This window comes from Pleurodeles waltl, chromosome 7 (assembly GCF_031143425.1).
Source record: "Pleurodeles waltl isolate 20211129_DDA chromosome 7, aPleWal1.hap1.20221129, whole genome shotgun sequence".
Taxonomy (NCBI): Eukaryota; Metazoa; Chordata; class Amphibia; order Caudata; family Salamandridae; genus Pleurodeles; species Pleurodeles waltl.
In genome coordinates this window covers 153,099,047-153,117,159 of record NC_090446.1, presented here as the reverse complement: position 1 = coordinate 153,117,159, position 18,113 = coordinate 153,099,047, and the positions used below count along the sequence as shown (strand labels likewise).

Below are 18,113 nucleotides of genomic sequence, written 5' to 3'. Positions count from 1 at the left end.
TATATGCAGCTCTGCTCCATCACTCCTGGAGTGGTAGTATATCACTTTGGAACCATATGGCGCCCACTATCAGCGCATGAGGAGCATTGCTGGAAAACAACGCCAGATCCAGTCTGGCACCTGGGAATACTCTAAGGGTGAGGGAGCAGTGGTTAGAAGTATCCATCAAAAAAATTGGTTTACAAAGGCATAAGACATTTTTGGAGGGAAGACATGACCCACTGTTGGAAATTGCCCTTCTGGCAGGGTTACCCCAAACTTTTGGCCTTCATCCTCCAATTTTGGACTTTCAGGACTCTTATTTCCATGTATCTATCCTGCAGGCTGACAGGCGCTACTTGTCCAAGGTGAGCCAGGAGCACTTTCAGTTTGCTATGCTCCCCTTCGGCCTCACCAGTACTCCTCTGGATTCACGAAGGTGATGGTGGTGGTCGCAGAATACCTCCAAAGGGCTGGAATACCAGTCTTCCCCCTACCTCGACATCTGATAGTTGGGAGTGGCATAGTCCGCTGAGGACCTTCTCTAGACGACAGTGACCCTCTTGTCATTATTGAGGTTCGGTATCAATGTGCTGATGTCACACCAGACTCCTTTGCCAAGCCTCCTTTCATTTGAGCCATCCTGTATACCTTGCGTTATAGGGCCTTCCATCAGGATCAGCAAGTCCTGAACGTTCAGGCTATGATCCTGATGTTTCAGCTTTGGCCCTGGGTCTCATTGTGGGTGACTGAGAATTCTTGGCTTTTTGGCCTCCTAGATTCTGCTCTTGGACCATGCCAGATGGCATATGTGGGCTTTGCAGTAGTATCTGACGTTTCAGTGGGCCTACTACAAAGGGAACCTGTCAGATTCAGTTGTGGTTTGGGGAACCCTGCAGAAGATCTGTAGCAGAGGCTGCTTAAAAATAAGTGAACCAGCAGAAGACCCCTCTAATTACCTGACCCAGAGCAAAAGGTGGTTACTGTGATCACTGCCAGGTTGTGCAGGGTATCTGGGAGAGGTGGACATCAGAGTTCTGATTTGCAGGCTTTTGGCTTGGTGTTTAAAGCCTTACTGCCGTCCATTAAAAGGGAGGTTGGGTCAGGTCCTCTCAGACAACATCTCCCCCATGGGATACTGCAGCAAGCAGAGCAGGATGGGTCCTAAGCCCTGTTCCTTGAGGCCCAGCACATCTGGGACTAGCTGAATCGTCCAGGTATTTCCCTGATCTTGCATCAATCGGTGGTATTTTTAAATGCCAAGGTTGTCTAACCCAATCTGCCCGCCTAGCAGAGCACAAATGGCAGTACTGTCCAGAGGTGATGCAAGGCATCTTCCGTCAGCAGGAGAAGCCTGGCTTAATCTTTTCCCCACTGCTGAGAATATGGAATGTTTGCACTTTTGCATTCTATAGTACCCAAGAAGGCTCTCACTCTGAGAAGAATTCAGCCTAGAGTGGAGCTCAGGACTTCTGTATTCCTTAACCCCTCTACCTCTCCTGCCCCAAATTCTAAAGAAGTTCCCAAACGACAGGCCAGAATCATCCCAGAGGCACAGGATTGGGCCAGGAGAGTGTGGTACCCAGGACTTATGGGCGTGAATATCTGTCCCCCGATTAGGGTGCTGCTTCTGAGGACCTTCTGTTGAAAGACGCAAGCCAGTGTCTTGCTCTCCTGTATGCGTGGTCTACATCTTCATGCATGGACACTGAGCTGCAGCAGTTGACTGCATTCAGTCACTCTCCTAAAGTAGTGGATGTCTTCCTTGGGGCCAGGCATCCTACAATGTTTTTGCTGGTTGCTGGGGTAAGTTTGTGGCAACAAAGACAAATTGCAGACCAAACTGGCACACATGTTGTTGTTTGTCTTAAGTCGTGCAAGGACTTCCAGTGGGCATTGTTACAGGTTATTTGTTAGCTCTTATGGTCTTTTTTGTGTTCACTGGACCCAGTAGTCCTTTTTGAAGTTGTTTTCTCCTGTGATACTTCAGCCGGATCTTAAATTGATTGTTACTTTTACTATGTGCACCCCTCTTGAGCTGATGCACAGTTTCCTTGTAGGTTTTCTGACTCCGAATACAATCCTCATCATTGGGATAACTTCACCTTGTTGCATTAGTAAGCTTCAGGCTCTTTCATTCCAGCTTCCCTACACTGTCTTCGTTCAGGACAAATTGGTGCTGAGCTTTATAACAGCCTTGCTTCCACAGGTTGTTACTCCCTTTCATGCCGGACATCACACTTCTGATGTTCTTTGCTCCATACCACCCATCCTCCTTCATTTGGACACCACAGCATCACTGAGGTTTTACATCATTTGCACCGAAGACTATAAGCTTGATGATCTGTGGCTCAAAGATAGGCAAGGCAGTGCAGAAAGACTTTATCTGCTAGCCAGGGCTGCTACCACTGCATTGGCAGGCAGAGTGGCTGTCCTGAATATTTGTCAGGCCGCAATATGGTCATCAGTGCACATGCTCACAAAACAAAGCTTCTTTGGCAGCCAGGTCTTTCTGGAAGGGCTTTTTGGCAGTTCGGTCCTGCAGTTCTTTTTGATCTGAGCTAATCCACAGACCCAGCACTTTTATTCTAACATTGAAGAGTCTGCGGTTAGAAGTATGCATCAAAAAACAAGTTGCTTACCTTCAACACTGCTCTTTCTGATGGATACTCTATCTATACGGAGATTCCTCAACGCCCTCCCACCTTTTCAATATGTTAGATGGCCACATTTCAAGGCTACAAAGGGCCCAAATAAGTGATTTGAATAACTGGCAACGATAGTTAGTCTGTGAGCTCTGTGTCCGAGGGTTCAGATGGAAATAAACTCACATCAGCACCCTTGGCAGGCTTTTAAATGCATCTCCCGCCATTACTTCTGGGGCGGAACAGGGTTGACATGGATCCCTTCTACTCCATATACCAGTGCAAAGGGGCTATGCTCAAAAATTCTCCGGATCAAGTCTGGCTGGGTGAGGAATCTTCGGTTAAAGAGCGTTATGAAAGGTAAGTAATTTGTTGTTCTTCCCCCCTCTTGCAATTTCTTCACCAAATCTTAAAAATTCCCTTGTTCCATAATTTACAGAGCTACTATTTTAAGTCCTTACCTGCAGAGGCAGTATCAAACAGGGATGGTTTTGGCTCAGTTTTTGTTTTCTATCTCGTTTAATAAAAAATATATTGAGAGAAACACTGCTGTTCACATTATTCCTTTGTTACTCTCCCTCCCTTTTTTTAATCTGTTTGCAGAGTTTTGTGCTTCGTTTTCTTAATTATTTATTTGTGTTTGCGGCATCTACATAAGTCAGATTTAAAGAAGCCTACCTCCCTGCTTTCTTGAGAGCAACATAAATATCAACAGGCGATATTCAGGAGCAGGCTTGAGTAAGGCCATATTTTTAGTCAGCATCCATCCCTTATTTTGTTGAATAACGTTTCCAGACACCCTCCCACACAGCACTGCTTGGACATCCTTGTTATCCGTTTTTAGGGTCGAGCCTGCGTTGCATGCGCTTGCGCATGCGTTTCGCTAAGCGAGACGCTTTAGTAATTAAAAAGGGCTCGGAGCCCTGTTCACTTCACGTCAGTGTCTGTCATTGGCTTGTGGGCTTGCCTTTTATAATGCGCTTGATTTCATTAGTGGAAGGCATGCACATGTCATGCCTTTTCCGGTGGATAGCCCTCCTCGAGCACATTGACCAAGTACAGAAAACATGCGAGGCTCGCTGTTTTCTGTCCGGCTCGTGGACTACTTTTTCTCTATTTTACCAGCGCGATCTCGCTTGGCAGAAGTCGAGCGCTTTACATAATATCGGCCCTGTTACACAGTTAATTGCACTTTTTCGGGTTACGTACATAAATGCACTTTTGCCAATAGGTTTCATTACCAGTGAAAAGTCAGGTTAGGAGTTTACAACGCTATCAGCTCTAACACGAGCAAAGGCGAGACCCGTTGCATTGCAAATGCTTGTTTTCTAACGTTTGTGAACGTCCATGTATTACCTTTGCTGTGCACATAGACTTAAATTTGTTATCTTGCTATGGCAGAAAGCTCTGCAGATGCCCTTGTTTCTAGACCTTTGCTTTGTAAATGGCCAGAGTAAAAGATAAATGCTGCTGTGACGTGCCAACTTTTTTGTACCAAAGCAACTGATCTGTTTGTTCAGTCATGAAGATTTTTCCTGTTCCTGCCATAAGCAGTAACCTATTGTGACCTAGAAGAGAGCAACACTTGAGTTGTGGTTTAGCATTTAGAAGGGTGGATCCATCTTTTTAGGTCTCGCATAAGACTGCACATCCACTCTCTTGCAAAACATTGTATTTTACAGAGTGTTTAAGAAACACCGATTGCTTAGCATGGGTTGGCTTCCTTTTCACTCTCATTTGTTTGATTCTTATTAGTCAGCTTCCTTAGTCTTCCTTCCTTTCAGTTCATGTTTACCCTCCTTTGGAACATGGACACATTTCTTGTGCACGTCCATTCTGCACTTTTTTCAGGTGCTACCTTTTTTGTTTGTTTGTGTAAGCACTCTCTTAGAGTGTGCATTTTCCAGGGGACTTCCTTATATACTTCTCAATCCTCTTTGTTACTCCCCACGTCTCCTGCTGACCCTTCCGTGTCCACCTGCTTACCCCATCCCTTTTCAAGCATCCGCTGTTATCTGCTTCTTGGCCACAGAACCACCACACACACGTTGTTTGTGTGCTTGCCCAGAAGGCCCTCTGTCCTCCGATGTCCATGTGCTTGCCTGCAACTCATCAGGCACATCCTCTGTTGTACGTGTGTTCATCCCTGCTTCCCTCCCTCCCCGTTGTCTCTCTCCCACCCAGTTGTCTCCTGCCCTCACCTCCCTCCATGTAGTCTTGTCCTTCCCTCCCTCTGTTCTCCCGCTCTCTCCTCCCTCTTCTGTGTTGCTGCCCTTACTCCCTCTGTGTTGTCTCCTTTGTGTTCCCTTCTCTTTCCTCCCACTTGATTTCCCTTACTCCTTCTTGATTTCCCTTACTCCTTCCATGTTGTCTGACACCCTCTCTCCATGTTTCCTCTGAGGAGCAATTAAAGCCGTGACGCGGCCACCCCAGGCTGTCATTAGATTATTTTATTTATTTTTTTATTCCTCGCCTACCCCTACCCTTATCAACTGCCTTCCCTCCGTCCGTGTTGCCTCCCACCCAGTGATCCTCCGTTTTGCTTTATATGTTGAAGTAGGTGGGCTGTACCTCGGGAAAGGAGCCAGCTAGCACAAATAATTAACACCCCCCCCCCCAATCCCCTCTGGACCTCGGGGGGTGGTGGGGAGGCAGACACTTAGTCATTGGATGTCAGGCAGAGGTAAACAGCCAGGTCCATTCCAGGTCCAGTTGTCACTGGTCATTTGGGTACTTCCAGGAAAAGGTTGCCTGTAGATTGTTGTATCCCTGCAACTTGAACAAGTCAGAATTATGAAGTTTGGAGTCCACTTCTCTGTCCTGGGTACGGGTAAGAGCAGGTCCAGTTCTTCAAGGCTCTTCTCAGGTCACAGACGTCCGGTCCATTCCTCTTCCAACGTTCTGCAGGTCCAGCAAGTGTTATCAAGTTGGTGCCTTGAGGTTACACATTTATGCCTGGCACTAGGTAGTGGGTGAGTAAACGTTTCCAGGCCCAACCCTACCCAATTTGGGCATTTTGTAGGATGGCAAAAGTCTTCAGCAACATTAAACTTTGGCACTGAGAGCTTGGGGTGGGCATGTGGAGTGCTGTGGTAATCCTACTATCATCTTACATTTAACACTTATTCCAGTTTGAGACACCCACTGTATCAGCAATAAATCCAGAGACAGACGTATGGCAGGACTAAAATCCTTCAATAACCAGACAGTGGATCCACAAGAATGACCTTGACATCCTGTTCACTTCCTTCCAAGGGGTGCCAGGCATTCCATGGAGAACCAGAAGATCTGTCAAGCAGGATTTGACACAAGCATTATGACACTATTGTATCAAAACGGATGCCCACAGTCTCACCCTACATATTCTATTGTGTTCAGAGGAGACCTTTCTTTCCACCTAAGACATCCTATTGTTAAATCATGGAGGCATTTCACAACTTTCCACCACAATTTAAGGCTGAGTACTGGCTTAATCTGGCAGAGGCTTATGTTAATTAGCCTTCTGAAAGTTCAGGCTGGTAAAGGGTAAATTTCAAAAAGTTACTTTTCATTAATATTTACTAAAAATCTGACTTCGGAATTGAATCTGTAACAACTATTAAAAATAGATTTAAAGTATACTTTTATGATAGTTTAGGATTTAAAGGACTAAGTCAGAAGGTAAAATCTTTGGCCATGACAAACCCTGTTGGTCTATCAGACCCACGCTCCATCTCTTCAGCCTCAAATTACACCTAGGTCCCAATATACTGTGGCCATTTGTGATATGTATTTTTAGTGCTATTCTTAAATAGTTTAAAACGTGTATTTCCGGTATCCATTATTTGTGGTAATTTTATTTATTACATTTTACTCTTTTTCAAATCTAGTTAGGTATTTTTATTGTTTTTGTTTTTAACTGTATTACTGTTTGGTAGTGCATATATACTTTAGACATTGTCCTGGGTTAACGCGGTCTACTCTGTGCCATAGCTTCTAAGTGGTTGTGCTCTGGTTAAGTTGGTGACTTTCAGGGTTCCTCCTGACATGTTTCTTGAGGTGATTATTCAACCACCCCAAATAATAATCTGATTTCTTACATATAACCCATGTGCAGTTAGTTGCTGGGGTATTTGATGAGGAAAAAGGAAGATATTTAGTTCTAGAGACACAGCTATTATTTTCACTACTGTTTTATTTAGTGTGAGCTCATAATAGTAGACATCAGCCATAGGCATGTTCGATAATTGTTTGGAATAGGCAGGCAGGTTAGTCTTCCTTGGAAATTGGGATGTTTACAGTCAACTGTTTTTTTCCCCCCACCAACAGACCATTGAAGCGAGCCTCTTGGCTGTAAGTATTCAAAACACGGGTGACAATTCAGAGACCCGTGCCACCCCTTTTCAGTTTTTGAGAAGTGATCCAAGCCACCTTGGTTGTCTATCACGCTCTGAAGTGTGTGGTACAGCATATGATGTATGGGTGTTTCTCCTTGCGTTTCACGGTGATAGATTGCTGCTTCCTTTCACTGAGCCTCCTCCTGAACCCTAACTTATGGGGGGGTGAGATTAATGTATTTGTCAGTGTGTGCATTACTGTTTGTGGAGTAAATATTTTGTTACTGGATATGTTGGAGGTGTGCTGGTGTACTGTCTGTTCCCTTTTTAAGAAGGAGCATGACATGCCTTGCATGAGTGCAAAGGTGCAAAGAGGTGTTGTTTTTTGTTTTTGTTTTTAGACTAGTTAGCCTCCTATCCAGTTGCCCACTGATTAGGATGCTTATGGGAGGACTATATTGAGATGCCATTCCTTCTGATAATATTTAGGAACAGGATGAGCCTAGAGCTAAGATGAATGAGTTACTGTATAAATGTCCCTTGCTTGGTTAGAGGCTAGTGGGTCTGTTGCTTTTTTCATATGTTTGAAGGTGAAAGGGGTAGGATTTGGATGTAGAGAAATATGTGGATAGCCTGGGGAGCAGAAACCCTTCAGCTAGGCACTTTATGGTTGTGAGCAGGCATTTTAAAGTTGTTCTGTGACTTAAAATGGTTTCCTTGGCCTAAGAAAGTTACATTTGCAGCACATAAACATGGGACATCATGACAAAGCTCCATAGGGCAATGGTATATTTGCAATGTGTCCCTAAGGTTAATGCATATTTTACAATCAGAAGGAATTTGAATATATTTAGTGGTCTCTCCTTTATCCTTCAGAAGTATTCTTTTGAGCCAAATAAGGTGGACGTTTTGGATATAAGGCTTATTCTAGCAAGTCCGCTACATTTTCTCACAATCTACCAATGACTTGCTTCCTAGATTTTGTTATCAGTCCTGCTCGGTGTATGGACCTGGTGAGCGGCAAGTGTAGACAACACTGGATAGTCACTAGATAGCATCAAGTTATTGCCTTGGCAGGAGTGATCGAGAAGTTTGCAGGAGCAACTAGGTACTTGTAGCACTCTCCCCGGTTTCCCAGTGACAAATGAACTTGAATTGATGCTCCTGGCAGAGTGATGGGTGAAAGATTAATACTGTGAGGCAGTTATGAACAATTAAGGTGTGTACCACTTAGTTTGAAACTCGGCCTGAACTGGGGTAGTCCCATATCACTTATAATGTCAGTATAGTTTATTTTCAGATTATGGACACCTGGATGTTACAGTCCTATTGCAGAGACGTAAGTAGTATTCAAGCAATAATTACATGATCAAGTGGGTCTTTTTTTGGATCCTCTTGCGTTGCTTGGATAGAGCTGGAACATGAACTGGAGGCTTCCGTCTATTGAGTTGGAGTAAGCTTGATGTTCAGTGTTCATAGAATGTACTTGACCGAAGATGCGCATGTAACGTGCAATCCTATTAGATGCAGTGTGTGGTAAAGAAGGAGATGTTACACAAAGCTGTTCAATTGTGTTTAACAAATGCTCAACTGTAAATCAGATGTCTGTTTTCTTTCAGTTATAGTTGTTGTATCCTAAGGTAGAAAGTATATGCAAGATTAGTTTATTTTGGAATCATGGCATTGGGTGTGTGCACACTTTCTGGAGGATAGGACCGGGAACCAGTTTTAAACAGAACTTGTTTATGCATGAAGAATGGTTAAGACATTTAGAACTGGAATAGTGTGGCATTGTCTGAAATCTATGGATTGAGAGTGACAGATGTTGTACATTACTGTGCTAAGGTATTTCAGTGAGTGAAAATTGATCTTAGTTTAATTGTATATCTGACCTAGATTTAGAAAGACACTTTGTGAGCAATAGTTTCTTCCTTTATGGGAGAACTTTTCACAAGTGAGGGGTCTCCTGGGGAGAATAGCCATATTGAAGTATCTTCAGGCCCCCCTCCTTTGTAGGTTTGTAAATCATAATACTTAAAACTGAAATGGTTGAAAACAATTACTGAAAGCAAATACTAAAATGGAAATAGCTAAAAATTTGTTTGCAGTGGTTAGGACATTACATACCTCGCATGAGTGCTTAGATATGAGTGTTGAGGCTGGTTAGCCGCTTAATGCTTAGGGGAGTACTATATTGAGGTGGCATTTGTTCTGACATGACATAGGGCTTGGATAGGTAATGGGTCCGAAGCTAAGACAAGCAAGTTACTGTATACAGGTCCCTTGCTTAGTTGCCAGTGTAGCTGCTGCTTTTTAATCATAATTTTGTGTTATGCAGATTAGTAGAGTGCTCTACCACCTGGGAGAGTATATTGGCACTGAGAAAGTGATATTTTCAGCTTCTTGTGGAACTTAAGAAGAGAGGAGTAGGCTTTTACGTGTAGCAGCAGGCCTTTCCACGCTTTAGGAGTAATGTAGGAGAAAGCTCAGCCGCCAGATCTGTTTTTTTTATATAGCTTTGATTTGTGCACATAGAAGTCCGGACGAGCATAGATAGTCTGGAAGATTCGTAAAAGCAGATGCAATTGTTGAGGCAAGCTGGACCAATGTTATGTTATGTCTTGAAGGTGTGGGTAAGGAGTTTGAAACATGCTCATTTGTGAATGGGGGGAGCTAGTGGAGGCCCTTCAGGTGTGGTGGATGCGAGTGTGGGAGGATGAGAGTGATTCTGGCCACCAAGTTCTTAATGGTCTGCAGCCTTCTGCTGAGTTTTTTTTTTGTTGTTGACCTAGACATAGGTTTTCCGTGAGCTGATTTGGGAAACATTTGAAAATCTTCCTCAGCATCTTCAGTGTATGGAAGCATGAGGTGCCAACAGCATTGACTTTGGGCGGTCACATTAAATTTGCTGTTGATTATGGGGTTTTTGGTGGAGGTGGGTGTCGGTCCTAGCTCTGTTGGCCACCAAGTAGAGTTCCACAAGAATGTGCTGTTCCTGAAGATAACAATTTGGGCTTGTTGGTGTTCAGCTTTCGATGGTTGGTCTTCATCCAGTGGGCGATTTCAGCTATGCAGGCTTTGATGTGTTTGGCAGTGAAGGAGCTAGCATTTGAACGTATAGGAACTCTTGACTTTCCTGGGGACAAGAGACCGATCTGCAAGTCCCTTGATGATGTTGTGAAATGTAACCCAGAGAGGCATAAAGAATAAAAATAAAATGAATAGATAGTAAACCCAATGCCAATACTCGCCTTATTCATCCCAGTCCTGAGCCGAAGCATAACTCTTACGATAAATCTATACCTAACTCAAAGATTACGCCTCATGCTGATCAAGGACAAGGCACGTGGCCCTAAAAGTAATGCGAGCCAACGTAAGTTTTGAAGCTAAACCTAATGTTAGCCTTTTTTTTTATATTTCAGTAAAGAACTACAACATAAATTATTTCAAAATAGAAATATTTTAACTTAAATATTTCTTTTTTTTTTTTTTTTTTTAGTCCGATCACTTTTGTTCTGCACCTGTGGCTGCATCTGTAGCCCTCGCTCTCCAGGGACTACAGTATGTGGCGGCACTGTGGGTCTTGCAGTAATATGCTGGGCTTACACATTCGGTTACACTGAGTGAGAAGTGACTGCCTCGCTTGTATAGAGGCAGTAGTGGAAATGCTGGAGTGGTCCGTGAACCTAGCTCCCTGCTTAGTCAGAGCATTTCTGGCCGATGTGAGATCAAGATAATGTGTCCATAAACTATGGCCATTATCTCAGAGGCAATGTGTAAAGTGTTTGTACACGCACACACAGTAACACAGTTGAAACCACTACAAAAGGTCTCCACACCAGTTTAGAGAATTAGCCAATACTTATCTGAGTAAAACAAGACCAAAACAGAAAAGATACAAGTAAAGATAGCACTCTTTAAAGTTTTAAATGAGTCTTAGTCCATAGGAATCAATGGTTTTATCTTTTTAGCAAAAAGTACCTGGGTTGTGTCAAAAACAAAGATGATGCAGGCCATAGGGGAGGTGAGGCGCCGAAAAAAGCAAAGCGATGCGTCCGTTCCTTCCTGTGCAGGTGAGGCAATCCGTCGGTCCCTTACTGGCAGGGGAGGTGATGCTTCGATTCTTTCCTCGCAGGAAAGGTGATGCATTGGTTTCCGGACACACAGCCTCGGTTCCTTACTGTAGTGTGGGGTTGATGAGAAATTGACGCCGAAGCATGCTGCGTAGAAAATCTAGACATGCTGTGTGAGTAGAGCTGTGGTGAAACAGGTGCTACGTTGATTCTGCCGATTTGAGACCTGTGCTGCATCAATTTATTTTTTTTGCCACGGCACGTCTGTGGATTTTCTCCTTCAGGTCACCAGCTTACATTTCCAAGGGCCCAGGGACTGGAGTTGGCACCACTTGACAAGATAGGACTCTCAATAGAAGACCCTAGGCACTGGCAGATTAAGTCTTTGATGTCCCTAAGACTTCTTAACAAGAGGCAAGCTCAGTTCAAGTCCTTGGAGAACCTTGGAAAGCAGAACAAAGCAACAGGTAGAGTGGCAGTCCCTCCTACAGCATCCAGCTCTACTTCCTGGCAGAATGTCCCTAGTTCAGAAGTGTTCTAACTATGTGGTATCAAAGGTCCAGTACTTAGACCCATTTCTGTGTTTGAAGTAGACAGACTTCAAAGAGAAGTCCTTGCTGTGCACAAGACCCTACCCTGGCCCCTGACCCACTCCACAGAGTTAGAGACTGCTTTGTGTGAGGGAAGGCACAGCCCTTTTCAGGTGTGTCGGCTCCTCCCACCACTCTAGCTCAGGAAGCCCCATCAGCTTGGTAATGGGCCATCTGGAAATGCAGGACACTTCTCAGCTTCCTTTGTGTGACTCCCTGGAGTGAATGCACAAAGAGCTCAACCGTCATACTGACCCCAGACGTGTATTCAGCAGTCAGGCATAGGCACAGAATGGTTAAGCAAGAAAAGTAGGATTTTCGAACGTGTAATCCAAAAACCAACTTCACCAAAAGATGTATTTTTAGGTTGTGAGTTCAGAGACCCCACACCCACATCTCTCTCTGCTCCCAATGGGAAATTGCACTTGAAAGGTATTTCAAGGCAATCCCCATGTTTCCCTCTGGGAGAGACAGTTTTTGCTGTAGTGAAAAATAGATGTAGCAGTACTTCACTATCAGGACATGTAAAACACACTAGTAAATGTCCTACCTTTTAAATATACTGCACCCTACGCATGGGGTGCTCTGGGCCTATGGGGTGCCTTACATGTAGTCAAAGGGAAGGTTCGAAATGGCAGTTTAAAACTGCACTCAGAAATTGCAGTCACAGATCTGAGACATGTTTACAGGGCTACTCATTTGGGTGGCACAATTAGTGCTGCAGGCCCAATAGTAGCATGTGATTTACAGTCCCAGGCCACACTTGGTGCACTGTACTAGGAACTTACTAGTAAATCAGATATGCCAATCATGGAGAAACCAATCACCAATACAATTTAGACTGAAAGCGCCTGAACTTTAGCACTGGTCAGCAGTGGTAAAGTGCCCAGAGTCCTAAAGCTTTTCCTCCAGCCTTACGTCAAGGCAGCCCACTTGTACTCGTGATAGTTGCTTCGCATTGAAGGCGGTCGGGGACTTAAGACCGGGGAAAAGTAGCCCTTGTTCAAGAACTCTTCGCCGGTGTATGCTACCGGCGCAACAAGAAGCCAGTGCGAATTTACACAGTGCAGCTCAAAGTTTTTCTTTTAGACAAAGAATGGAACTTTTTAGAGATTCTTGTGAAGAGGCGACAAAACCAGGCCTCGGCAAAGCAGTGCACATTCCCAACCCACCGGCTCGGTTGGCTGCCTTTGAAACGGCCTGTGCGGACTTGAATCAGGCGAGCTGGGGCGGGCCTGGCCCCTCTCCAGATGTCTCTCACAAGATTTGGTACTAACAGGCTATTTATAGCACCGTGGTTCCATTGTCATAGCAACCGTGCTAGAGGCCAAGGCGGCTGCGAGCTATTTCTGGAAGCTTGCTGTAATGTAGAGCTGCGAAAGTTTGGTGTCTGCTCCGAGTTGAGACTAACTTTAGAAGAAAACAGCTCCCATTCTCTTTAAATAGACGGACATGTTTATAGAAGATCGCTGCGTACCGTTCAGGCCCTGCCAACATACATCTAACCTGGCCATACTGAGCGTTTTATTAATTAATTGTTACCTGCTGTTAGAATGCTTAACGAGTGCAAGATTTAAGGCACTTTATTCACTAGTCTCATCCCGGTGTCATGTTGCATCTGTCAGTTGACTAGGAAAGCAAAAATTAGTTTTAATTGTTTTAGTTTTAATTAGTTGTAATACTGCCTCAAACTGAATTTTACCATATGGGACTATCCTTTCATCGGCTTGCCCTCGAGCCGTTTATGGAACTACAGCCACGACATTGAAAGCATTTTTTGGTTTAAAATCGCACTCATGCTGGCTTTACTCCTCCAAGTGGATGGAATGTGAGAATCCTTGTTTTTTTCTACTATTCCTTGCTAAAAAGGCATTCTGAATTGTCAGCGAGGTTGCCGCCTAGCTAGTATTTTAACTACATTGCCTATATTTTAGTCGAGGCTAATTCAAAATGGCGAAAATAAGCAAAAATCATATTTTTTCCTCAACAGAACTTACATTTAAATCACGAAATACAGGAAGAAATCGCCGCAGAAGCATTGTATAACGTTCTAAATTATTCCAAAAATAAATTGCAAAACAAACCGAGGAAAGTAGCATTCCCCGTGCTCTTTAAATCCAAATCATGAACGTAAGGTAGTGTTTCTCTAAAATAGGCTGAAAACGCTTGATTTCTTATTTGTGCCCCACCGATTATCATTTCAAAATGTTTGAAGGAAACATCTCAATATTGTAGAACTAATTAGTTCACCTCCGGCAGGGAACTTTTTATCTTGTTTCAGAAAATTACAATTTTGCATGAGCTGATTACTAACTACGAAATAATTACTACTTGTTTGTGAAAGTTTCATTGGTTTGCCAGTTTGGTCATAAATCTGGAAAAGTAAAAAAAAAAAAAAAAAAAAAAGACTAAAGGTTGGTTGCATATTAAGTGCAGTTCTCTATTTTTGCGGCATAACCAAAACCCAGCAAGTTGTTTTGTCTTGCCATATGATACTCCTAAGTTACAATGCTAGTATTTCCATAGCCTTGTTGTGCAAAAAATTCTTTTAAAAACGAGGTACTAAAAAATTAAGTTTAAACACAGAGACTATAATAGTTTGAAAGTGAATGCATGCACATTTAAATAAAACAAAAAACAAGTCTATTACAGAAGTTCTCAGTCATCTCATGAATTCTTAATGAAATCCCATATTTACAAAGTTGCAGCAATGCCGATTTTTTTATCTTCATAAAGAGGTGTGATCAGCTAAGTTCAGTAAGCTGAACATTATTATATGATGAGATGGAACTCGACTTCTTTAAATAGCATAGATTTTATTGAGGCCACTTAACCTTTCTAGTGTTGGCAGTATATACATGTAACTGAAATTCTGTAATCTCATTTCATATGATTACTCTTGGCACTCTGGTACAGTATTAGTGAGTTTTATTTTTTTATTTTTCACAGCGGTGATAGAATGACATAACATAAAACAGATTTGGTTGGCACGTCACGTTACGTTTGACCTTGCTTTAAAATGTTTTGATAATTGATGTGCCTAAATTGTGCATATTTAAAATGTTATTTTTGTTTAGTTGCATCTTAGGGAGTTTAGTAAAGTGCAATCTCTCTCCTTTCAGTTATTTGAACTCTGAAAGTTTTGGAAATAAGTCACGTTGGGTCCGCTTTACTGCATAAAAATCAGTTGTAGGCAAGTTACGTTTCCAGCAGTTCTCCTAATTGTGTGTTTGATTTGATTGTTGTATAATTGTTCACAAAACTCCATTGCCTGGGACCTTGATCTCCCAAGGATCTGCCTCTCAAACTAAGTTTATAACTGGTTTATGACTGATATTTTAGTACCTTTAGTGCTAAATTTGACCTTGAAATGTTTGATCTGTTAGTTAAAATAAGTTTTCTCTGTCTTCCACAGTTTTCTTGACAAGATAGACATAGTGAAGCAAAACGACTACACACCTTCTGACCAGGTGAGTAGCTTAACTATAGAGAAATTCCAAGCTAATAGCGGTTCTTTTGTTTTGTGAATGTGGTGCAGTAGCCTTACAAGGTGACTAGACCCTTCCTTATGTAGCTTGAAATGGCAGCCTCCACTGAATATACACATGCATAAATCCTGTTTGCTATTGCCCGCGTATGGCTGCTTGTATGTCAATTACCTGTTAAGAGTTAGAATGCACATGTTGGATTTTGTTTTTCATTTGTACGTATTTATGGTGTTTTTTTTTTTTTTTTTTTTAGTCAGCACTTTACTGACTTCCTTAAATTTTGCAGCATTTGAATCTTTCATATATTCACATATGCGAATCATTCTCTCTCATTAGATGGGGCATTGCAGATTTTGCTTTAATCCTTAATATTAGCATTCCTTCATTGGAATAAAGAAGCCAGTTCCGCTTATTGTTTAGGACTGAACTTTATTTGGCCTTGCATTATGCTCTCAATGCTACTCCGACACCACTCGCCTCTCTACTCCTCCATAACTGTGATTATCTTCCGCACATCGTGTGTGAAGGAATGCTGCTAAGATGTGGCCTACATAACCATTTCTGCAAGCAAAAACCTTTTGAGAGAACTGTTCTCATCTGTTGCGTCCTGCTCTGTTGCCCACTTAAGAGGTCCTAAGTTTATTTTTCCTTAATGGACCTCCGTTATGTTCCTGGCTGTAGTTCTGGTAATCTTCCCGGACTCTGTTACCTGGATGTGGTCCAGGACAACTAGCTTATCTGCTGTTTATGAATCAAAGAGGGCTGCTCAGTTTCAGTCATTTGCTGTAAAACCTAATGACTGGAAGAGTAGACTTGTTTAGGCGCTAGGAGACATTCTGTCCTTGGAAAAGGAGAGGAGTCCTGTAGTAGCACTCCTCTTAAAACATGTTGAAGACTTTCCTACAGGGGATTAAAGGAGGATTGTTCCTAAACTGATAATATTTCCTCCTTGGATCCTGTGTGCTTCCTTTCTGCTACAGCTAAGGCTGCCAGAACTCTGAATCTGCCTTTGGTACAATAACAATGGCATGCTTGTCAACATCTTCATCTACACTGTCCTCCATTAATGAAAGCTGGGCGAATGAGCACCCCTGATTAGAACACCTTCATCAAAAAGTGCATTACCTGTTCAGACAACGAGAAGCACCCTTCCAACAAGGATACCCGCATTGATAATCTCATTTAAGAGCTCTCCTTCAACCAACCCTTTGTCATCAAATTCATAGTCCAAGGATAATGCTTGAGGGTACCACCGTCATTAAGGACAGTCATCCACATCTCTCAGCAGCAAAGACTAAGACGACTATGATGTCTGCAAAGAAACATCTTCCATTTCCTTAAAGCAGTCTACATTGGCCATTTCACGGATTCCATGATGTTATCTTCACAATCACACGTACAGGGTTGATAAACAGATATATATATTTTTCACAATTACAATACCAATAGATTTCTACAGATTATTGACAAGGTACATATTAAAATAGAGAATACGGGCTCTATTACTTGAGTGCACATCTGTCCAGACCCATCCTTGATGATGAGGAAGAGGAAAATAATCTTTCCAACTGAGGAAGAGAACATTTTTTTTTTCCAACAAGGGCATTGTCCTCAAACATTCATCTAAAGAACCAGCACTATAATCTTTTTCAAGAATCTTCATATTTTTTTTTACCATCTCTGTATTCTGTGATGAATGACTTATCTCACTAACCACAAACAGTATGAAATCTGTCTGTCAGTACGTGCCCCCCAATTGGCCAATGTGCTCAACCCTCCCTTTTGAGATTACTTAGTTCGGGACTAGTACATGCCACAACCAATCAGGATATTAATGACAGGGCTCATGGCAACATGACCTCAAAGATGGAGATGCAGGTGGAAAAGTCACTATCAATAATGGGATGACTGTGTAGTGCGCATCTGGAACTCTCCAGCTGTGCTGCATGGGGTTCTCTGCTAGTTGAGATTCACTTATTAAATGGGCTTCCAGTAAATTCAACCATGGAGTGTCCTTAAAATAGAAAGCGTATTTGTTTCATACAACTTCAAGTAATAACCTAGAAAAGGAGTTAAAGTACTCACTGCTGGATTGCCTCTGTGAAAAAGGGCCTGATAATGAAAAATTCTGCTTCTTCACCTTTGACCTTTTGTGTCCTGTGATTATTTCAACAAGTTAAAAAAAAGACCACTCTTAAAAATAAAAAAAGTGAACATTACTTGGTATTGTGCAGAATATTACATGTATGTCAGCTCACCTACATTTAGTGGATGTCGTCTTATTGCTTGTATTCACTTGCCTAAGAAACAAATGGCCTCTGTAGATTTTAATGGGTTCATCTGCCTTTTAAAGTCTAAATTTTGGCTACCATCAAAAAAATGTTCGTTATTAATTCACCTTAGTTAGAACACCCAACAAAACAAGTCACGAGTATAATTTACAGTTAAAAAGTGGATAAGTATCCATTAGTCAGTGATAAGCCACTTTAAGCAAGGAGCAATGTACAACACTACATTTTGTAAAATTTACTACACACCTTGCTGGGATCAGCAGAATGACATACTACCTAGATCTATGCTGAAAATTACACATGGAGTTCAAACATTTGTCAGTAGTCACCCTTACGTTTTACATTCTTGAACAGTGTACAATTGCAAACGTCAGGGAAGTTTCACATCAAAACATGAACACCGGATAATCCTTCACTTAACATATCATATAATTTGTTTATAGCTCGGAATGACAACTTTTTTACAGGGACCTGTGGCCAGATGCGTATAGATGGATAATCTTTTGTGAACTAACTAGGACTTTTCTCAGGTTTTTGGTTAAAAGCTTTGGCATTCATGCAGAATCAACTTTCAAAAGTGCCTTTGCAACCCACACCAGGTGTTCTCAGCCTTTACCTCGTTTACGAAGCAGCACTGCTTGCAAAAATATCCTTACTCGTAGGTAAACCATGCACCATGGGACCTTTGCCATGCACAGCCATACTTGTCTCCACTGCTTACAGTATACCCA

At 42.4% G+C, this 18,113-nt stretch overlaps 1 protein-coding gene across 4 annotated transcripts in view; it reads left to right on the top strand.

The window, feature by feature from the left end:
• GNAS (GNAS complex locus) overlaps positions 1 to 18,113 on the top strand; it is a 788,088-nt gene that overhangs the window by 662,240 nt on the left and 107,735 nt on the right. For all 4 annotated transcript variants that reach the window (XM_069243430.1, XM_069243431.1, XM_069243433.1 and 1 more), the window contains one exon: positions 15,019 to 15,073. In XM_069243430.1, coding sequence (XP_069099531.1) covers positions 15,019 to 15,073 — 55 coding nt within the window. The remainder of the gene's footprint in view (positions 1 to 15,018; positions 15,074 to 18,113) is intronic.